This window comes from Lepidochelys olivacea (genome assembly GCF_965140295.1).
Source record: "Lepidochelys olivacea isolate rLepOli2 genome assembly, chromosome: 11".
Lineage (NCBI taxonomy): Eukaryota > Metazoa > Chordata > Testudines > Cheloniidae > Lepidochelys > Lepidochelys olivacea.
Window position 1 is genome coordinate 18,506,734 of NC_140421.1, and position 18,444 is coordinate 18,525,177.

The following is an 18,444-nucleotide window of genomic DNA, read 5'->3' on the forward strand; positions in this document are numbered from 1 at the left end:
ACATTCTTCAGAGCCACAATGAATGAAAACCATTTTAAAATATATCCTTTTCCTGAGGGCAACACTCTGCTTCCTTTTCTTAGAGTGCCTTTTGGGTTTATGGTGGAGGCATCTTCTGGCAGCTTTTTTTTTTTTTTTTAAAGGGCCTAGGAGGCCCCTCCCACACCCAAACTCCCGCCCACACCCCTCACCCTCTCCTGTACCCCTACACTCTGCCCCAGCCTGGAGCCCCCTCCTGCACCCAGACTCCGTCCCAGAAAGAAACTAATATAACACCTGTTCTAAGGTAAGAAGTAGGCTATTTTGAATTCACTTAACTATATTCTACATGTTTTAAGACTGAAACGTAACCAAAGAAAAGCTTTATGTTAATTAAAAGGCAAGTTTAGTACTGCGTTAACAGCCTCGATGCCATAATGGTGAGCCTTTGTTTTAAATTAGGAAAAAGATTTGTACACAGGGGCTCCACAAAATCTAATCACCCCCGGCCCACAGGAGAGTTAACCGGGCCCTGCCCCCAGAGGGGGCTCCGGGGTAGGGAGCGGCTCCAGACCAAGCCCGGGAAGGAGGCAGGAGGACGGCTGGGGCTGAGCCTGAAGGGCAGCGGGGGAGGGGCGGCCGCTGGGCGAGCCCCAGGGTTGGGGTGAGGGAGGCCTGCTCCGGCCGAAGAGCGGGCCGCGGCGCGCGCACACACCCCGTCCGTCCCCTGAATGACGCGAAGCCGCTGCCCGCCGCAAGTCGGTGAGCGAGTCAAACGGTGACGCACGCCCCGCTACCCAACCAGCGCGCGCGCCAGCGGCCGCACAAGGGAGGAGAGGCACGGTGGTACCTCATTTCCGCCCGGATCCGCTCGAGGCGGGACTTTTCTCAGGCTGCGGGGGAAGGGGCCGGCGTTGAGGCGCGGGGTGGAGTTCTTATTCCCGATCCTAGAGTGGCTCCTCTCCCTGCGCCCCACATCCGGGGCGGGCCACTGCACTGTACGGTGCCTCGATAGGCTTGTCCGCCGATGGCAACCTCGAAGACAACGTAACACGGCTTTCCTTGCGGCGCTCTCGCCAGACTCTATGGTTTTAGGCGGCTAGGTGGAATCCTGGCGGGGGCCGTCGCCCGGAGTTCTCGCGAGAACTAATATGGAGGGAGAAGAGGGGCCTGGCGCCGCGGCGGCTGGGCCGCCAGCGGGCGGGGCCGGAGGAGGAGGGGGAGGAAGTGTCATGGCGGCGGCTGCGAGCGGGTCTGGTGGCGCGGGCTCGGCGGTGCGGGGTGGCGGCTCCTCCGTGTCTGCATCGCGCTGGTTCTTCAGCCGGGAGCAGCTGGAGAACACGCCGACCCGGCGCTGCGGGGTGGAGGCCGACAAGGAGCTCTCGTATCGGCAGCAGGCGGCCAACCTCATCCAGGACATGGGCCAGCGCCTCAACGTGTATCCGACCGTGGAGACCGGGCCGGGCTGGGCGGGGCGAGGCCTGGGTGGCAGCCTCATCCGGCAGCTCAGCGCGTAGGTGGAGGGGAGCCGGGGCCGGCCTAGGGGCCGCAAGGCACCAGGTCCTGTGTGCCGAGAGGTACCGGCCGGGAGCCGGAGAGTGCCGGGGGCCTAGAGAGGAGGCGAGCGGGGGCCTGGCGCCGGGAAGGGAGCTGGGGCCTCGGTGTGGTGGAGGGGAGGCAGCGGGTGGGTCTGGGGGCGAGAGTTGTTGGCTCATCTCTCTGTTCCCGTATTACATTCTCTGAAACTCCCGGCTGATCCAGCCCTCCTCGGGGAGTGGGTCTGAGGCGTTATAACGTTCCCCAACTCTGTGCTGCCGGGTGTTGGGGACGGGGGGGATTGAAGGACATGCTTCTCAAGGTTGGGTCGGGATTCTTTCCCCCCATCGATATGACTGAACTCCAAAGTTGTTTTCATCTCCTTTGGCTTTTGCAGCTACTTTAACATTCTTAGTCCCTTAAAGCCAAACTTCTTCTCTCCCACCCCTTGAAATAAAAAGGAGAATGACATTTATTGAAGTTGAATATAGTGTTAGGAGGAAGAGCTGCATTTTAAGACCCTGTGTTTGTAGCTTAATTTTAGTTTATTTTCGACCATACTCCGGAAGGGCTCCCAGTTGTCTTACTGAGGGCTTGTCTACACTATGCAGCTTTTAGCGATAGGGCTGTGTCGACACAGCCTTGTTGCTAAGGGTATGTCCACACTACCCGTCGGATCAGCGGGCAGCGATTGATCCAGCAGGGGTTGATTGATTTTGTCTAGACACCATAAATCGATCCTGGAGCGCTCTCCCTGACTCCTGTACTCCACTGAGTTGAGAGGCTTAGGCAGAGTCCACAGTCGACTCACTGTAGTGAAGACACCACGGTGAGTAGATCTAAGTACGTTGACTTTAGCTACGTTATTCGCTTAGCTGAAGTTATGTAACTTAGATCAATCCCCCGCCCCCTTGCCAGTGTAGACCAGGGCTAAAACTCGCATGTGTAAATGCACTCTGTCAGTATTTTCTCCTTTTGCCTACTAAATACTTCCAGCCCCGTGAGTGGCATTAGCTTTGTCGGCAGGAGACCACTCCTGCCAACAAAGCCACATTCATGCTGCCACTTGCATTGGCAAAACTTTTGTCTTTTTGGCTTTTTTTAAGTACCTGTTAAAGACAAAAGTTTTGTCGACAATGTTGCAGTGTAGACAAGCCCTTAAAATTAGTCTCGCTCTCTCTCTCTTTCGTTTAATCCGAAAGCCATTATTCTAAACTTTTTCTCTTGTTTCAGAGTAGCAGCTGTCTTAGTCTGTATTCGCAAAAAGAAAAGGAGTACTTGTGGCACCTTAGAAACTAACAAATTTATTTGAGCATAAGCTTTCGTGAGCTACAGCTCACTTCGTCGGATGCAACAGACTGTAGCTCACAAAAGTTTATGATCAAATAAATTTTAGTCTCTAAGGTGCCACAAGTACTTTTCTTTTTTCTCTTGTGTTTTCAATTATACCTTTACAATTTCCCTCATTTAAATTGTCATATAGCATGATTGTAGACTTGGGAGTTTTTTCGTTGAGTATTAGGTTTTGTTAGAAGTTCTGTATGTATAAACAATAGTTATTGTTCACAGGAAATGATCTGTTCCATTTCTCTTGGAATTAACATCCAATTACTATAAAAAGTTTTTGTTCAATTTGATTTTACAAGCTAGGATTCAGTGGGTTACAGTAGTTAGAAAAAAAGACTCTTAGCCTGCATAAACTTGTATAAAGGATACTTGAAAGAGTTATTTTAAAATGTTCAATACAGTAAAATTGTTCCTAGCAAGAGGATGCAATGTTAAAATGTTATCTGTCTAAAGATAAACCCTGAATTAGGGAGTCTCCTTCCAATGAATGAGATATCGTAAGTCTGGTTTTACAGTCTATGTGTTTGAAACAAATAGTAAATGTACCTTCACACCAGATTTATACTCTCAGTTTATTTCTGCTTTGTTAATTCAGTTATACTTTTTATGTTATTCTATTAAATAAAGCTATTTGTAGTAGGTAGAATTTCAACTTTATTGGTTATACGTTTTTTGTCTAGATGTGTAAAATTTCCTTAATCCCATCTTTCAGATCTCAGCTTACAATAAATACTGCAATTGTTTACATGCACAGGTTTTATATGCATCATTCCTTCACAAAATTTAATAGAAATGTAAGTAATGACTTTTATACTCTTAAACTATACTTGCACATAATTTTGAGGCAACAGCTGGCATAGCTTTCACATGTGATGCTGTCAGCATGTACAGTGTCATTGTATTTTAGAGTATTATAATTCTAGCTTCAGAATATGGTTTTAGAAACATTATTTGTAGTACTCTGATTGCAAGTGGAGACTATTTTAACAGGTAGTAATTAAAATTTAACTTCTGCTGTGTTCCTAAACTAGAGAAATAATGTGATAAACAGCAAGAATACACACTGACCAATCTTCTTGATTTTTCTATTGTAGATTTGTTGGTTAAACTCTCTGTCAATGTAGTTTAAAAGTCTGGGGATATGGGTAGAGACCTGTGCGGATACAAAATTTGTATCCGCATCTGATCTACAAACATGGTCCGAGGATATCCGCATATGCAGATATAAAGCTGATCTCCGCAGATTTGAAGGGCTCTAGATATGGGAACAAATATTACCTGATGCAGTTATGGTTTACGTTTAATTTACGTATACAGTAGAACCTCAAATTTATGATCACCCCAGGAATGGAGGATGTTTGTAAAGCTGAACAAAAAATATTATGGTTGTTCTTTCAAAAGTTTACAACTGAAATTTGACTTAATACAACTTTGAAACTTTACTTATGCAGAAGAAAGATGCTGCTTTTAACCATCTTAATTTAGATGAAACAAGCACAGAAAGAGTTTCCTTACATTGTCAAACCTTTTTTTAAACTTTCCTTTTATTTTTTTAGTATTTCACATTTAACACAGTACTGTACTGTATTTGGGGGGTTGGGTTGGGTTTGTCTGTTTTTTTTGGTCTCTGCTGTTGCCTGATTGCATACTTCCAGTTCCAAGTGAGGTGTGTGGTTGACTGGTCAGCTCATAACTCTGAGGTTCTACTGTACTTTGATTTGTAAAAGCCATTGTCAACTCGTATAACTCTTCTACCTTCGGTAACTCAATGGGCAGATACAGTAGATGGAAAAATCTCAAATCTGGCCTGGAAAGTAGCTCTTGCTGTCTTGTATGTAATTTACTGGTGAACTGGATGTTAAATCTTTAATAAAAATTCTGTTTGTGTTTGGATGTTTCTGTAACCAGTTCTGTTTGGAATATTTTTAAAAACTGGATCATGTGAAATCTCAAGCCTGTTTCTCCTGTCAGATATATTAGATGTGTTGGTAAAAAATATTTGTTTAGTGCTTATGTCTTTCATCATATGAAAATAGATCTTTTGGATTTGTTTTCTCTCCTTCCTCTCCCCCTCCCTCCCATATAAAGAATAGTCAATGGTGTAAGGAGGTATGTTGTTTAATGGCGTGGATGGTCTCTCTGAGCCCTGGCTACACTGTAAAAATAGTTTAAACACTGGTGTGAAACATAGTTGAGACCCAGGTGCATTAAGATTTTTTGTGTCTTGATGGTAGAACAAGAAATAAGCCATATAAAATGACTGGACTACAAACAAATTAGCTAAACATGATTAATTATTTTTGCCACCTAGGAGTCTGTCAAATTTGCAGCAAGCTGGTTATCAAATAGTTAGAGTTTTAAACCACATCTACAAAAATGTTTAAGGCTTTTTATTATGTCTTGTACCTGGACTCGCTATTCTTCTTTGTATGAATGGAGAAAATCTGTGCTACAACCGTGTTAGAGGGCTACGTATTTATTTTATTGTGATATGTATCTAGCCTGAAATGAACTTCTTTAAAATAGCTTTTCATTCTCAGGGCAAGAATAGTGTTAAAAGTTTAGGACACAAGTGTATATCTATCAAAATCATGTTTAAATACGATTAGGTTATTTTGCATGGACAAGCCCTTTAAAGGTGTTTTTGGATTAATCCATCGAGGAAAGTAAAAGGTTTGTATTACATCACTTTTTCTCATTTTGATAGATAAGTACATAGTCTAGTTCAGCAGTTCTTAAACTTCATTGCATTGCAACCCCCTTCTGACAACAAATATTACTACATGACTCCAGGCAGGGAGCCTGGAGCCTGAGCCTGACGCCTGTCACGTAGGGGGGCAAAGCCTGAGCACTGATGCCCTTGGTCTTCAACTTCAGCACAAGGCGCCGGGGCTCAGGCTTCAGCTTCGGCGCCAGGTCCAGTGAGTCTAACGCTGACTCTGATGACCCTGTTGAAATGGGGTCACGACCATCTTTGGGTCACAACCCACAGTTTGAGGACTGCTGATCTAGTTGGTAATCCATGGCCAATTGAGTATAATCTAATGAGGCACCCAAAGGTTACTTTTGTGACTGTGGGCAGTTTATGGCCCTCCTCATTCAGGCAGAGTTGATTGGAGTGGAGATTTGAGTTTACATGATGTTTCCACAGCCCAGACTGGTGTAGCCTAAAAAAGAAATCCATTGGGTGGTAAACCAAGACACATCTAGCAACCAAGGCCAGCTTTTGGTAGTGACGAGAGTTTTCAGCACGGGGGGGGGCAAACTTTTTGGCCCAAGGGCCCACATCTGGGTAAGGAAATTTTATGGCAGGCCATGATTGCTCACAAAATTGGTGGTTCGGGTGTGGGATGGGGTGAGGGATAGCTTTCACATTTCTGGGGTGGGGCCAGAAATTAGGAGTTCAGGGTGTGGGAGGGGGCTCTGGACGGAGGCAGGAGGTTGGTATGTCCGGGGGGGAGCTGGGGATGAGGGGTTGGGAGTGAGGAAGGTGATCTGGGCCAGCACTGAGGGGTTCGGCTGGTGGAAGGGGGATCAGGGCAGGGGGTTGGGGCATGGGAGGGGTTGGGCGCAGGCTCCAGGTGGCGCTCTACGTCAAGCATCTCCCAGAAGCAGCGGCATGTCCCCGATCTGGTTCCTAAGTGGAGGCGTGGCCAGGTGGCTCTGTTTGCTGCCCTGTCCGCAGGCGCTGCCCTGTCCGCAGTTCCCATTGGCCATGGTTCCTGGCCAATGGGAGCTGTGCGGGCAGTGTGAAGAGTCCCCTGGCTGCTCCTGTGCATAGGAGCTGGAACGGGGCATGCTGCTGCTTCTCGGAGCTGCACGGAGTGGGGCAAGGCCCTGACCCTCCTCCCTGGCTGGAGCGCCCGAGCGGAGCAAGCCCCAGACCCTGCTCCCCAGTGGGAGCCTTAGGGCCGGATTAAAACACCTGGAGGGCCGGATGCAGCCCCCAGGCCGTAGTTTGCCCACCTCTGCTTTAGCCACTATATTCTACCTTCAACTGGACATTTTTCTATACAAAAAAAGAAAAGGAGTACTTGTGGCACCTTAGAGACTAACCAATTTATTTGAGCATGAGCTTTCGTGAGCTACAGTGAGCTGTAGCTCACGAAAGCTTATGCTCAAATAAATTGGTTAGTCTCTAAGGTGCCACAAGTACTCCTTTTCTTTTTGCAAATACAGACTAACATGGCTGTTACTCTGAAACTAGTCTATACAGTCACTTAGTTCTTAGAATTGCTAGCACATCTGTAACTTGTAAGCAGAGCTGCATTAAATTTCTTATGGGTCAGTTCTATGCAGCCTTCAGTTTCAGAAAAGCTACGTTTATGAAAGGATAATGTTGTAACTTATTAATTGAACTAAAAGTTAAAAAGCTAGCACATATCTTTCAGAGAACTTATACGCGTGTCTCCAAATAACTTTCTGTATTTGCTATGAATGTTATGTTAGACAGTGGTTTTTATATTTGTATTGATGCATAGGCATCAAATGCACTGCCTCATTTTTTCTTTTCCTATTCTTTTAGGGTGAAGGGAGTGGTCTCAAAGTGAATGTGAGTCACTTTTAAATTCATACTCCCAGGCCATCTGGCAGGTTCTTTGTAGACAGGGCAAAGGCCAAAGGCTGTTATGAATACTTAGTAAATGTTATCCAAATCTTCAGAGTGCTTGGCCAGCTGAAAATTTAACTACTACATTCATTTACTGCAAGAAGAAACTAACTGTTAGAAATTAAAATTGTACAAGGTACTAATGATCTTAAAGCTAAAGCCTATCTGACATTTTTTATCGAATATGCATGTCTAATGGTTCTTCGACTTACATGAAAGCTAATGCTTACTCATGAAAACAAGAAATAGGAAGCCTGGGGATAAAAATTAGCTGCCAAAATTTACAATAGGTTGAGTTGTGGCTGCAAGAATCAATTCAGATTGTAAGGCTTAAGCCTTCATTCCCTTTTTATTGGTAAACTGAATTTCCTTTAACTATTCTACACTAAACTTATGTATTTATTCCTTAAGTACCACTTGATTATGCATGTAAGTAGATCATGCAAATACATACATATTTATAGGCAAAAATCTCTACTCCATGATGGCCATTGCTAAATGTTATAATATAATATAAGATCTAATATAAGATCTGCTGAAAGAAACTATTCAATGATACATTTTTATTGGCTCAGTTCTGTTTCTGCAGTTTTCAAAATGATAGCAACTTTGTAGTAAATTCTTAAAATCTTGAAGGAAGTCAGAATGGCTATCTTGCAATGGTTTCAGCAGTAGTTTCAGGTTAGGTTTTGTATATCCTGGCATTGAAGCAGCATAACAGCCATTTTTAAACTCTCTAAATTTTTGTTTGGTCAGTAGAGACCAACCGTAAGTTTAATAAATTTTTATCTAGATCCATACTCTACCTTTAGAACAGTAATAGCTAGTTTTCACTGGTCAGGCAAACCATGTAGAAACGAAGTTTAGCATGAAATTTATCATTAGTGCAGCTGATGCTTTCAAAGTCAATGTTGACAGAGACTTAACTTTTGGTTTGCTGGTTAACTATTTTAACACCATAAGGTCTATACTCTTGTTAAAAGAAGATGCAGCAGACACACTGCAAACTATTCCCATAACAGGTTTAAAAAACTGTTTCATCATTACATTCATACGAGGCATCAACTGTAACTTGGCTTCGGTTTTGTATTAATTGGAGACATCATTTTTGCCTGTTTCCAAATGCAGAAATGAGAAGAGAACCTTGGCACATGGGAAATGGGAGGTAAAACACCCAAGATGCACTCTTAAACTTGAAACTCTTAAAACACTCAAATCACTTTGTAGAAATACTGTACCAGATAACCAGGCTAAGAAGTATCCAGTGCACTTAACATATGATGCCCTGTCATTGTTTAATTTCACACATGTTAGAATCCTGGTAAAGTGCCTAAACACTAAAATGATGGATTGGCTTTATATAAATACTTAAGATAGACTGTAGGTGTGATTAAGCTGTTCTTCCTCCTAATTATTGCATTTCAAAGAGTTAAAATATTTTGATACCCAATTATGGAAGTTCTCAGAGTATTCATAGCTTTGGCTGTATTACAGTGATTGCCTTGTTGATTACCTTCCCTCCTCCCCCCTACCCCCCCCCCCCCCCCGCACAATCTCATAACATCTCCGTGGCATGTAAGGCAATCATAGGAAAGTAATATTGTAAAAGCAATGAATGTTTTTAGCAGTTCTTAATGAAATTTGGCTGCTGGAAATGCCAGAATCCAACTCTGTGGACCATAGTTTGAAAAATCTAGCATAATCTATAACCACTTAACTTTCAAGATCTGGTTAAACATTAGTACGTCCACACTGTATTGAGCTTGAAAACAATATATTAATAGTCTAGATGTTTTTGTCTTTATCTAATATGCTTTTTTTTAAGCTGGCAAAACTTTTTATCGAGAGAGCCTTATGGACAAGGTCCCTGCAGTAAATTGTGGTCCATATTGGAGATGAATTCTAAGACCATTCCATGCGCCTGCAATCCATCATGTAGGCTTGACAAGACTATTATTTAATCACAGTCAAATGTTCCAGCACGCTTCATTGTGTTTTGCGTTTTCCTGCATTAAAATAACTCAGTTAAGTAATTTGTATTTTTGTTGTTAGACATAAGCATCTATTTAAGGCCGAGCCTATTGGTGACCATAAAATCTTACTTTTTTGTTGCTGTTCTAATGAATTTGTGCTTAAAAATATTTGACTGTTCTTGATATTATTTGACTAGTCAGTTGGCCATTTATTTTTGGACTAGTCAAATATCCAACCCGTCGTCAAGAATTATTTTTAAAAACACAGTGTTGTACCTTTTCTTTTATTTCCAATGGGATTTGGCTCCTAACTGCCACAGCCACTTTTGAAAATGGATTTACATTTAGGCATCTTTGGAAATTTTACTCTATAATCTGTCCGGAGGAGTATATCCAGGGCAAATGCTTAAATTTATTTAAATTGTTCATTTTGTGCTATCTTAAAAATGGTGGTGTTTCCATAAAAGAAGGTTGCAACTTTCCTGTCAAGTTCAAGTCTTCGCTGTTCAGGTTTTCTGGCATAATCACATCAATTATGCTGTATTTCTGTGTCAAAAATTATTGAAGCTAATATCAAAGAGCTGCTGGAAGACCTGAAACAGAGGCTTAAATTATTCTTGTGGCTACATTTTGATGACTCTCAAATGTCTCAAAATAAAATTAACTACATCAATGTTCGCTCTTCCACTTCAGTAGGTTAAGCTCCATTCAATGGCACAGATATTGAATAATCTGGAAAGCCAGACTTTTCTAGGCTCTTTAGATAATGGATCCTTTTTATCTTGACAACCTTTACATTTTACTTCTAAAGAACTCTATTTACTATTTTAGCCAAAGCAATAACTTGTTTCATACTATTTTAACTTCAGAAATTTTGAGTCAAATAAAACTGTACACTATACCAACCACTTATTTGCAGCATTGATTGAGAACTTTTACACTTACCACAGTTCATATGAGAAACCACCCAGTGAACTCAATGCTGAAAACTAAAAGGAGCTAGCCAACTTTACGTAAACCTAAGTTTTCAGAAGCCCTGTCCACCTTCATAAGTTCAGGACTCCACACAGTCCCATCTCCAACAGCCAATGAGTTGCTTTCCAGTAACTGGTAACTCCCCTTATTTCCCCTTCCTCATTGATGCTTCTAGGCCAGTGGTCCCCAAACTGTGGGGGACACAAAGGAATGTTGTGGGGGGGGGGACATGGTGGGGCCCGGGCCAGGCCCCACGGCGGAGCATGGAGGGAGTGTCACCTGTTCCTGCTCCTGGCCCAGCTGTAGCCCTGGCCCTGACTGCAGCTGTGTTCCCAGCCATGACCCTGACTGTGGCCTCACTCTCGGCTCCAGCTCGGAGGTCCTGTGGGGGGCACCAGGTAAAAAGTTTGGGGAACACTGTTCTAGACAGTTCTATAGTTTACTGCCTACCCATCAGAATAACAAATGTCCCTATCACTTCCATTTTAACTTTTTAAGCTAGGTAAGTTTAAGATTGAAATTAGAGCCTTAAATTCTTAATATAAAAACAAAATATGTTCATATAAATATTTCAGTGACATAACATCAACAAATATCAGTGTTTTCACAGCCCTAGGTACTCAACCCGTACAAGTACATTTGTAAGGAAGACAGCAGGTTTTAAATACCAAGTGAATGACTATATTTGGAGAGCCATATCTACATATTTTAATAACTGGCATTTCCAGAAATGTGAACACTGAGATTTTAAATCAGTTTAACAATGATGTTCTCATTGAATTACATGCTGCACAAAGAGCACAGGCATCTTCACTTTTTCTGTGGAATTGTCTGTTTTGATTGACGGTCAAAAATGGGATTCCTGCCACCTGCCAAAATCCTCTTACACCATTTTATTAACCTTGTCTCCAGAGTTCTTTAAATCTGAGGTATATGTTAACATCATGCTGTCTTAAACTTAATGTGATATTTTTTATTTTTATTTTTTAGAAAAGGCATGAAAGTATTTTCACTTTGCAGTAGATGATATTTGCTACTTTCTGTACATACTGTAGTGGCTGTATAGTAACTGATAAAACACTCTTTTAATACGTTATTTTAGGTTTGATTAAACTTGACTGAAGTGAAATTCAGAAATCTTTATTTTTCTCCTCACAGAACTCATTCTCAGACTTAGTCATCTTTAAGCCTTTTTTATTTAGATCATCCAAATGGTTTCCTTTTAAAACTTCAAGCTTGGCATACTTATAGTCTTCAGTGAGGAGTTATATACTGCTAGAGGTAATGATTGGTGAGCTACTGCTGAGAGGCTACCTACCCTCACAAGTGAGTAGTTAAAATGAAATATTTAAAAATTCATCCAGAAGGAATTTTATTCTGCACATTTTCCTGATGGTTTTATGATGAGTTTGAGTGACAAATCACTTGCATTCCCCTTATATTTAGGCTATGTCTGTTTTCAGTTGTATTAACTAGAGTTAAGACTGTATCAAAAAGTTCAGTATAGACAAGGCACAAGACTAATAAGGATGGCAGTTCTAATGACAGATACCTGATGCTGATCTGTCCACGAGGAAACTGAAACTAACCCATTTTACTTAAGCTAAGAAACAGCTGCAAACGGTGATTAAATTGTTAAAAAGGAAGGCCTGAGAAGATGGAGCTCTCTTAAACATTTGTGCTGTTCCAACTCTTGGCAGTTTGACCAGAATATTTCCTGATGATCAGGTTATAGCTGCAAACTGAATGCCTCTTTCTTATTACTTAAATGGAAATTTTTTTTAAAATGTGTCTTTTGATAAAAGGAATGTGAGCTCTTTGTATCTCACCACCTAACCTTAAGTACCTCTATTATGCTCTAAAGTGAAAGGTATGAAATAAAATATCATCAGAATAAAATTTTAAGTATTCATGGTAGGTGGATCTCCATTTAGGTTGCTCAGCTGTCCTTGGTATCTTGAAGAGTATGTGTTCCTCACTGACATGCTATGTCTGAAGTTTCAAGGAAGCCATTTCATATCTGAATAAGTATCTTCAAAAATGGTTAACTTGAGTAACAATACCAAAAAACTCTAGCTTAGACAAAGCCATGGAAATCAAGGATTGAATGGACATGGAGATCTCTCACCTTTGGAAGTGGTCCTGCTCAGTAAAAGTTGAGGCACACTGAGAAGTTGATGGATGGAGGAAGCATTCTAATTCTGTACCTGATATTTGGTTAAGTAGAATTCCAGTACTGTCAGTCAGACATCTCTCATAGAATTTCAGTGGAAATTATTGGAGAAGTAACTGCTTAACAATTATTTGATCAAGGGAGACTTGGTCACATAGAATTCTCTGACAGAGACAGGGATAGAATCCAGATTTCCAGGGCAGCATTCAGCTGCCTTAACCATGAGACCCTCCTTTCTCTTTGTGCAGTCCCTTGGTTCATTCACTGTGGACCTTTCAACTTCTGCAACAAATGTCGTAGGGCATTTATAGACAACAGCCTCTTTGCTATCCAACCCTGTTTCATATCCAGTGCACTGAATGAGGCAGGTATCTGGGTGGGGAGGAAGGGAATGTGTGATCATGTAATTAAAAGCTGTATAAAATGAATGTGCACAAGGGGCCAAATTAAGGTTGCCTGTACAATCTTAATTAGACTCATAGAATATGGCACTTCCTAATTTTTGAGGGCTTGACTTTGCAACCTTAATAATGTTCTGTTAATGTAGTTTGGCTTGTAATTTCCTATGTTTTTAAAAAGCAAACTGAAAAAACAGATTCCATCATATAAGATATTGACACCCACATAGTTCATTAGCAGCATTGGAATCTCTGCTCCACCACACAGACCTGTGCCACTTGAGCTAATGGAGTAACTGATGGCAGTAGTAGGATGTCATCCTTCTATGTGGACCAGCACTTAAAGGGGGCTGAAAAATGCACATTGCCAGTGGGTTTCCACAGATACTTACTGATTGCAACAGAATGGTGAGATTCTGATTTTTTGGGTTTCATTCCAGCCTCTCGAGGGAAGTGTGCTGTAGTGGACAGAGACTTTTAGCTGTTCTCACTTCTCTGCCTCATCTCAGTTTCACCCCTTCTGCCTCATCGCTTCCAACCTGTTTCTTTCCCAGTTCTATTCTCTACCCTGGGCTCCTCATCACAGTCCCACTTCTGTTTCTCAGGCTTCTCATTCCAGTCTTCCTGCCCAACCAACCCTAATACCTACCCTCCAGGGCTCTCTGCCAGAGTCCCAGTCTTCCACTCCACTCCTGTCCCCCTGGCCTCCAGATTCCTTGTCCAGTTTCCCCATACTTCAGCTCCTTGTCAAATCTAACACTTTCCCCATACTCGCACATCTTCTTCCCTCGCCTCATCCCTCCCCATCTCAGAGTCCCAGTCTCATCAGGTACTTTGTTTTAGTCTACTCTTTTCCCTCCACCCTGGTCCGGCTCTTATCCCCTTTGCATTTGAGTCTGGTGTCTAACACATCCACATTGACTGGGTACCAGCAAGAGGGTCACTGAAAGTACAGCAGGCACAGGTTCCCTGCTCTTCGTTCCTGTGCTTGGCCCAGAATAGCAATTGCAAGGAAAGTCTGGAAATTGCAAGGTAACCCTGGATTGGAACATGCTCACCCAGGCTGCTGGGATGGCTCACATACCTCTGGTTATACATAGGAGCTGTGAGTAGCTGGAGTGTGCTCAGTACACACTGAATCTTCAAGATTTTAGCTGTCTTTGTGATCTGAAACTTTTCAAAAATTATGACTGGGTCAAGTTTGAACAATTTTTCACAAGAACAGCAAAAGGCACTTCCCTAACACACAATGTACCTCCTGATAATTTGCAAGTTCTTATTCCAGAGCATGATAGTACTCCTCAAATAAAAAGGACACCAGAATTTTTTTAAATGACGGAACGTTATTCTGTAGTTTGGTTCTCAAGTTTCTGGCTGAAACTTTCAAAATAAATTTAGCTTGAGGTAGACATCTGAAATAGAAAACTCAATTTAAGTGGTTCAGGTTTGAAGGTTATAAGTAACTGAAAACTGGATTTTACAGAAAGTGTAGGGCAACCTTAATACCTTTTATACATTAAAGTATAACATCAACAAATTTTAGTGAATTTTTGTTGCAAGAAGGAAAGAGAACTTAAATGTGAAATGCAGCTTATTTGGAGAAATAAAATATTAAATGCTGCAAGTAAATATGTCCAAAGAACACGGAAGCGGTTTCCTTTTTCTTAGGGAGCTGTGTAACCAATTGCTGCCTGATCCAGCTTTAGCGAGGAAACTAGGTCGGGGTAGCCAATAGGCAGACCATGGCCAAATCCAGACCACCAGAGGTTTTTGAACTGACCCCAAAATCTTTGTATTTCTATTATAATTATTAATTATTACTTTCTCTGGAGTCTGGACTTGACTATACCTTGACCAAGAAATTTGGGCCTTGACAAAAAATAGGCTATCCCTGGTTTAGGTTTCTTAATTACATATTTCTGTAGCTCAAAGGAGGCCACAGATTTGCTGTTTGTGTTCCTTTTAGTTTGCTAAACTTTAAGGTTTATAGAAAAATTAAGAGAAACATTAAGAGGATCTTTTTGTTTTCTTAATGTTAAGTGGATCAGTTGAAAATATCTGCTTCTAATCAGAGGGCGACTGATTTCAGTTGTCCATATTTTGTCCACTTTTATAACAAGGAAAAACAAGTATTTGATTTTTGGGATATCCCCCATCTTGGCTCAATGGAAAGGGCTACAATACCCATTGACAGTGTAGAGCAAGTAATTTCATTTGGGGTTTTTGTTAATGGATCTTCACAGGAGTCATAGTTTATAATTAAGGGTGCGAATTTGCCACGGAAGTCACGGATTCTGTGACCTCCATGACTTCTGCAACAGTTGGTGCTCCTGCCTCAGGGGCAGCTCACCAGCTGCTGCTGGGGCAGTCTCGGGCCACTGTGTTCCACCCTCCCCAGCAGAAGCAGCAGAGTTTGGGTGTGGGACGGGGCAGGGGGTTGGGACAGGGGACAGGGTGAGGCAGGCTCTGAGCAGCAGCGGGAACTGTGGCCAATGGGAGCTGCGGGGGCGGTGCCTGCAGGCAGAGGCAGTATGCACCGCAGAGCATGTTTTAGTCAGGGGTATATAGTAAAAGTCATGGGCCGGGTCATGGGCCGTGAATTTTTGTTTACTGTCCGTGACTTTTACTAAAAATACCTGTGACTAAAACGTAGCCTTAATTAATAATTCATATGTGCTTGAGCTTTGTATCAATATGTAGTTTAAAATGTTTGTTGCTACAATAGATAACATATGTGTAATTGACACTCAATGGGCAGATTGTTTCTTACTGTTGGTCTACATAGAGAAGTTGTACTATAACTTCAGTCTGCTTTAAAATGGATAAACAATTTGTAAATCCTGGATGAATGCTCTTAAATCCATTTAGTTATATCAATTAAAATTAAGCTGGTGTGACTTCTGCAGCTAGACAAGGCCTTATTTCTTTATCCTGTAAATTTGTCTTGGTTGACCATATTATAATCTTAACTCTACAGTTTTAACACAATTTTATGTAACACTTGATTCCTTTTTGGAATAGGAAGTGAAAGGTTTCCTTGCTACAGAAAAATGAGTTGGCAGACATCTTAGAATTAACTCTTCGCTCTATTGTTTGCCTGAAAAATGGGAGTGGCAAATACAAAATGCACTTTCTCAAAAGATCGGCTCTTTTTAATTTTTTTTTTTCCAGTTTAGGAGAAATAAGATCCTATTTTGTACTCTGATCCTGAAAACTGACATCTAGGAACTGGGCTATAGAACAGTGCCTCTGTTTTGGCATTGTATACAAACATTAAAGAATATTTTTATTGAATTTTACAAATACTGTGCCAGTCATGGCAGTCTGCATTGAGGTGTTATTGGCCCTTAAAGTGGGTGTATATCATTTATCCTTCCCCAAAGTAATTTGTATTCAAATATGCATTACTTGTTGATGCAACTTCCAGTTCACGAATCATGGTGTGCGTAATGCATCCCAGGGACTCGTTTTGTGTTAAGTATTATGGGACTGTTCCAGGTCGGAGGTTCTCCTGTGAAATAATTGATTTTGTTATCGTCTCATACTTCTGATCCATTAGCATTCTGATTGCTTACCAAGTTTCTGTGCCAAATAATGTTTATGCTTGCTTCTGACAGTCAATAGCTACTGGATCTTCCTCGGACTCTGCTTCACCTTTTTCATAACAAAAGATAGTATCAGAGTTCACTCAGTTCTGAGCTTAATCTTTACTTGAACGAACTGTCTGAATTTAGTAAATTTCAAAAGAAATATCCTATTCTAACCTGTCTCTGGAAAACTGTTTTACCTGTGAATAGTCACATAGACTTTAATTGCAGAAGGGACCGTCATGATTATCTAGTTTGACCTCTTGCACATTGCAGGTCACAGAACTTCACCCATGCACTCCTGTGATGGACCCATAACCTCTGGCCAAGTTACTGAAGTCCTTGAATCATGATTTAAACTTCAAGTTACAGAGAACCCACCATTTACTGTAATTCAAACCAGCAAGTGACCCATGCTGCAGAGGAGGTGGGAAAAAAACAATCCAGGGTCTTTGCCAGTCTGACCTAAGGGAAAATTCCTTCCTCTCCCCAGATATGGTGATCAGTTAGACCCTGAGCATTTCAGCACGACCTACCAGGCAGACACCTGGGAAAGAATTCATTGTAGTAACTCAGACCCCTTCCCACCTAGCGTCTCATCTCTAGCCCTTGGAGATATTAGCCTCCAGCAGTCGCAAAGGGGCTACATGTGATTGTAGGCCATATCATATCATTCCCTCCATAACTTTATCAAGTTAAGTCTTGAAACCAGTTAGGTTCTCCTCCTCCCCCTCTCCCCCCCTTCCCCATTGCTCCCTTTGTGGGGCTGTTTCAGAACTTTACTACTCTGATGGTTAGAAATCTTCATCACATTTCAAGCCCAAACTTGTTGATGGCCAGTTTAGATCTTTTTTTCTTGTGCCAACATTTTCCCTTATCTTAAATGACCCCTCTCCCTCCCTGGTGTTTCTCCCTCTGTTGTATTTAGAGCAAGCAATCATGTCTTCCCTCAGCCTTAGTTTGGTTAGTCTAAACAAGCTAAGCTCCGCAAGTGTCCTCTCGTAAGGTAGGTTCTCCATTCCTCTGATTATCCCAGTATCTCTTCTCTGTACCTGTTCCAGGTGGAATTAATCTTTCTTAAATGTGGGAGACCAGAATTGCACACACTATTCCAGATGAGGTCTAACCAGTGCCTTGCATAATGGTAATAACACTTCTCTATCTTTACTGGACTTACCTCGTCTGATTCATCCTAAGATTGCATTAGCCATTTTCATGGCTGCATCACATTGGTGGCTCAGTCATCCTGTGATCAACCAATACAGCCAGATCTTTCTCCTCCTCTGTTGCTTTCAACTGATATGTCTCCCACTAATTGATAGAAATTCTTGTTAGTTCCTGAGTGCATGACTTTAAACTATTAAATTTCATCACATTTCCATTATTCCAGTTTTCAAGGTTATGCAGATCTTCTTGTATGATAGTCTGGTCCTCCTCAGTATTGTCAGTACCTCCCAACTTTATGTCATCCACAAATTTTATTAGCACACTCGCATTTTTTGTGCCGCGGTCATTAATGAAAATAAGTAATATTGGTCCCAACACCGATCCCTGATTAGCTCCACTAGTAACCTCCCTCCAGCTTGACAGTTCACCTGTCATTATGACCTGATGTAATCTCCCCTTTATCCAGTTCCTTTCCCTACATTTTAGTTCTCATTTTAATCCCCATCTTCTCAAATTAACTAATTTTCCATGTGGAAATAAGTCAGTGCCTTACTGAAATCCAAGTAGATTTGATCTGCTGTATTTCCTTTGTCTAGAAAATAACTTATCTTCTCAAAGAAAGACATCATTTTGATCTGGTACAATCTGCCAGTTTTTTCCAAAGTACCGTTTATCTCTGTATTCTTAACTACTTTTTCAA

At 41.8% G+C, this 18,444-nt stretch overlaps 1 protein-coding gene across 6 annotated transcripts in view; it reads left to right on the plus strand.

The window, feature by feature from the left end:
• Positions 1-203: 203 nt before the first annotated feature.
• CCNT2 (cyclin T2) overlaps positions 204-18,444 on the plus strand; it is a 44,108-nt gene continuing 25,867 nt past the window's right edge. For 2 of the 6 annotated variants that reach the window (XM_084642971.1, XM_084642973.1), the window contains exons 1-3: positions 1,116-1,417; positions 3,575-3,656; positions 7,388-7,414. In XM_084642971.1, coding sequence (XP_084499097.1) covers positions 1,131-1,417; positions 3,575-3,656; positions 7,388-7,414 — 396 coding nt within the window. In that variant the 5' untranslated portion in view covers positions 1,116-1,130. Of the gene's footprint in view, positions 287-1,115; positions 1,418-3,574; positions 3,657-7,387; positions 7,415-11,689; positions 11,746-18,444 lie in introns of those variants that run through there. The other 4 variants (XM_084642972.1, XM_084642974.1, XM_084642976.1 and 1 more) reach the window with 3 other exon arrangements.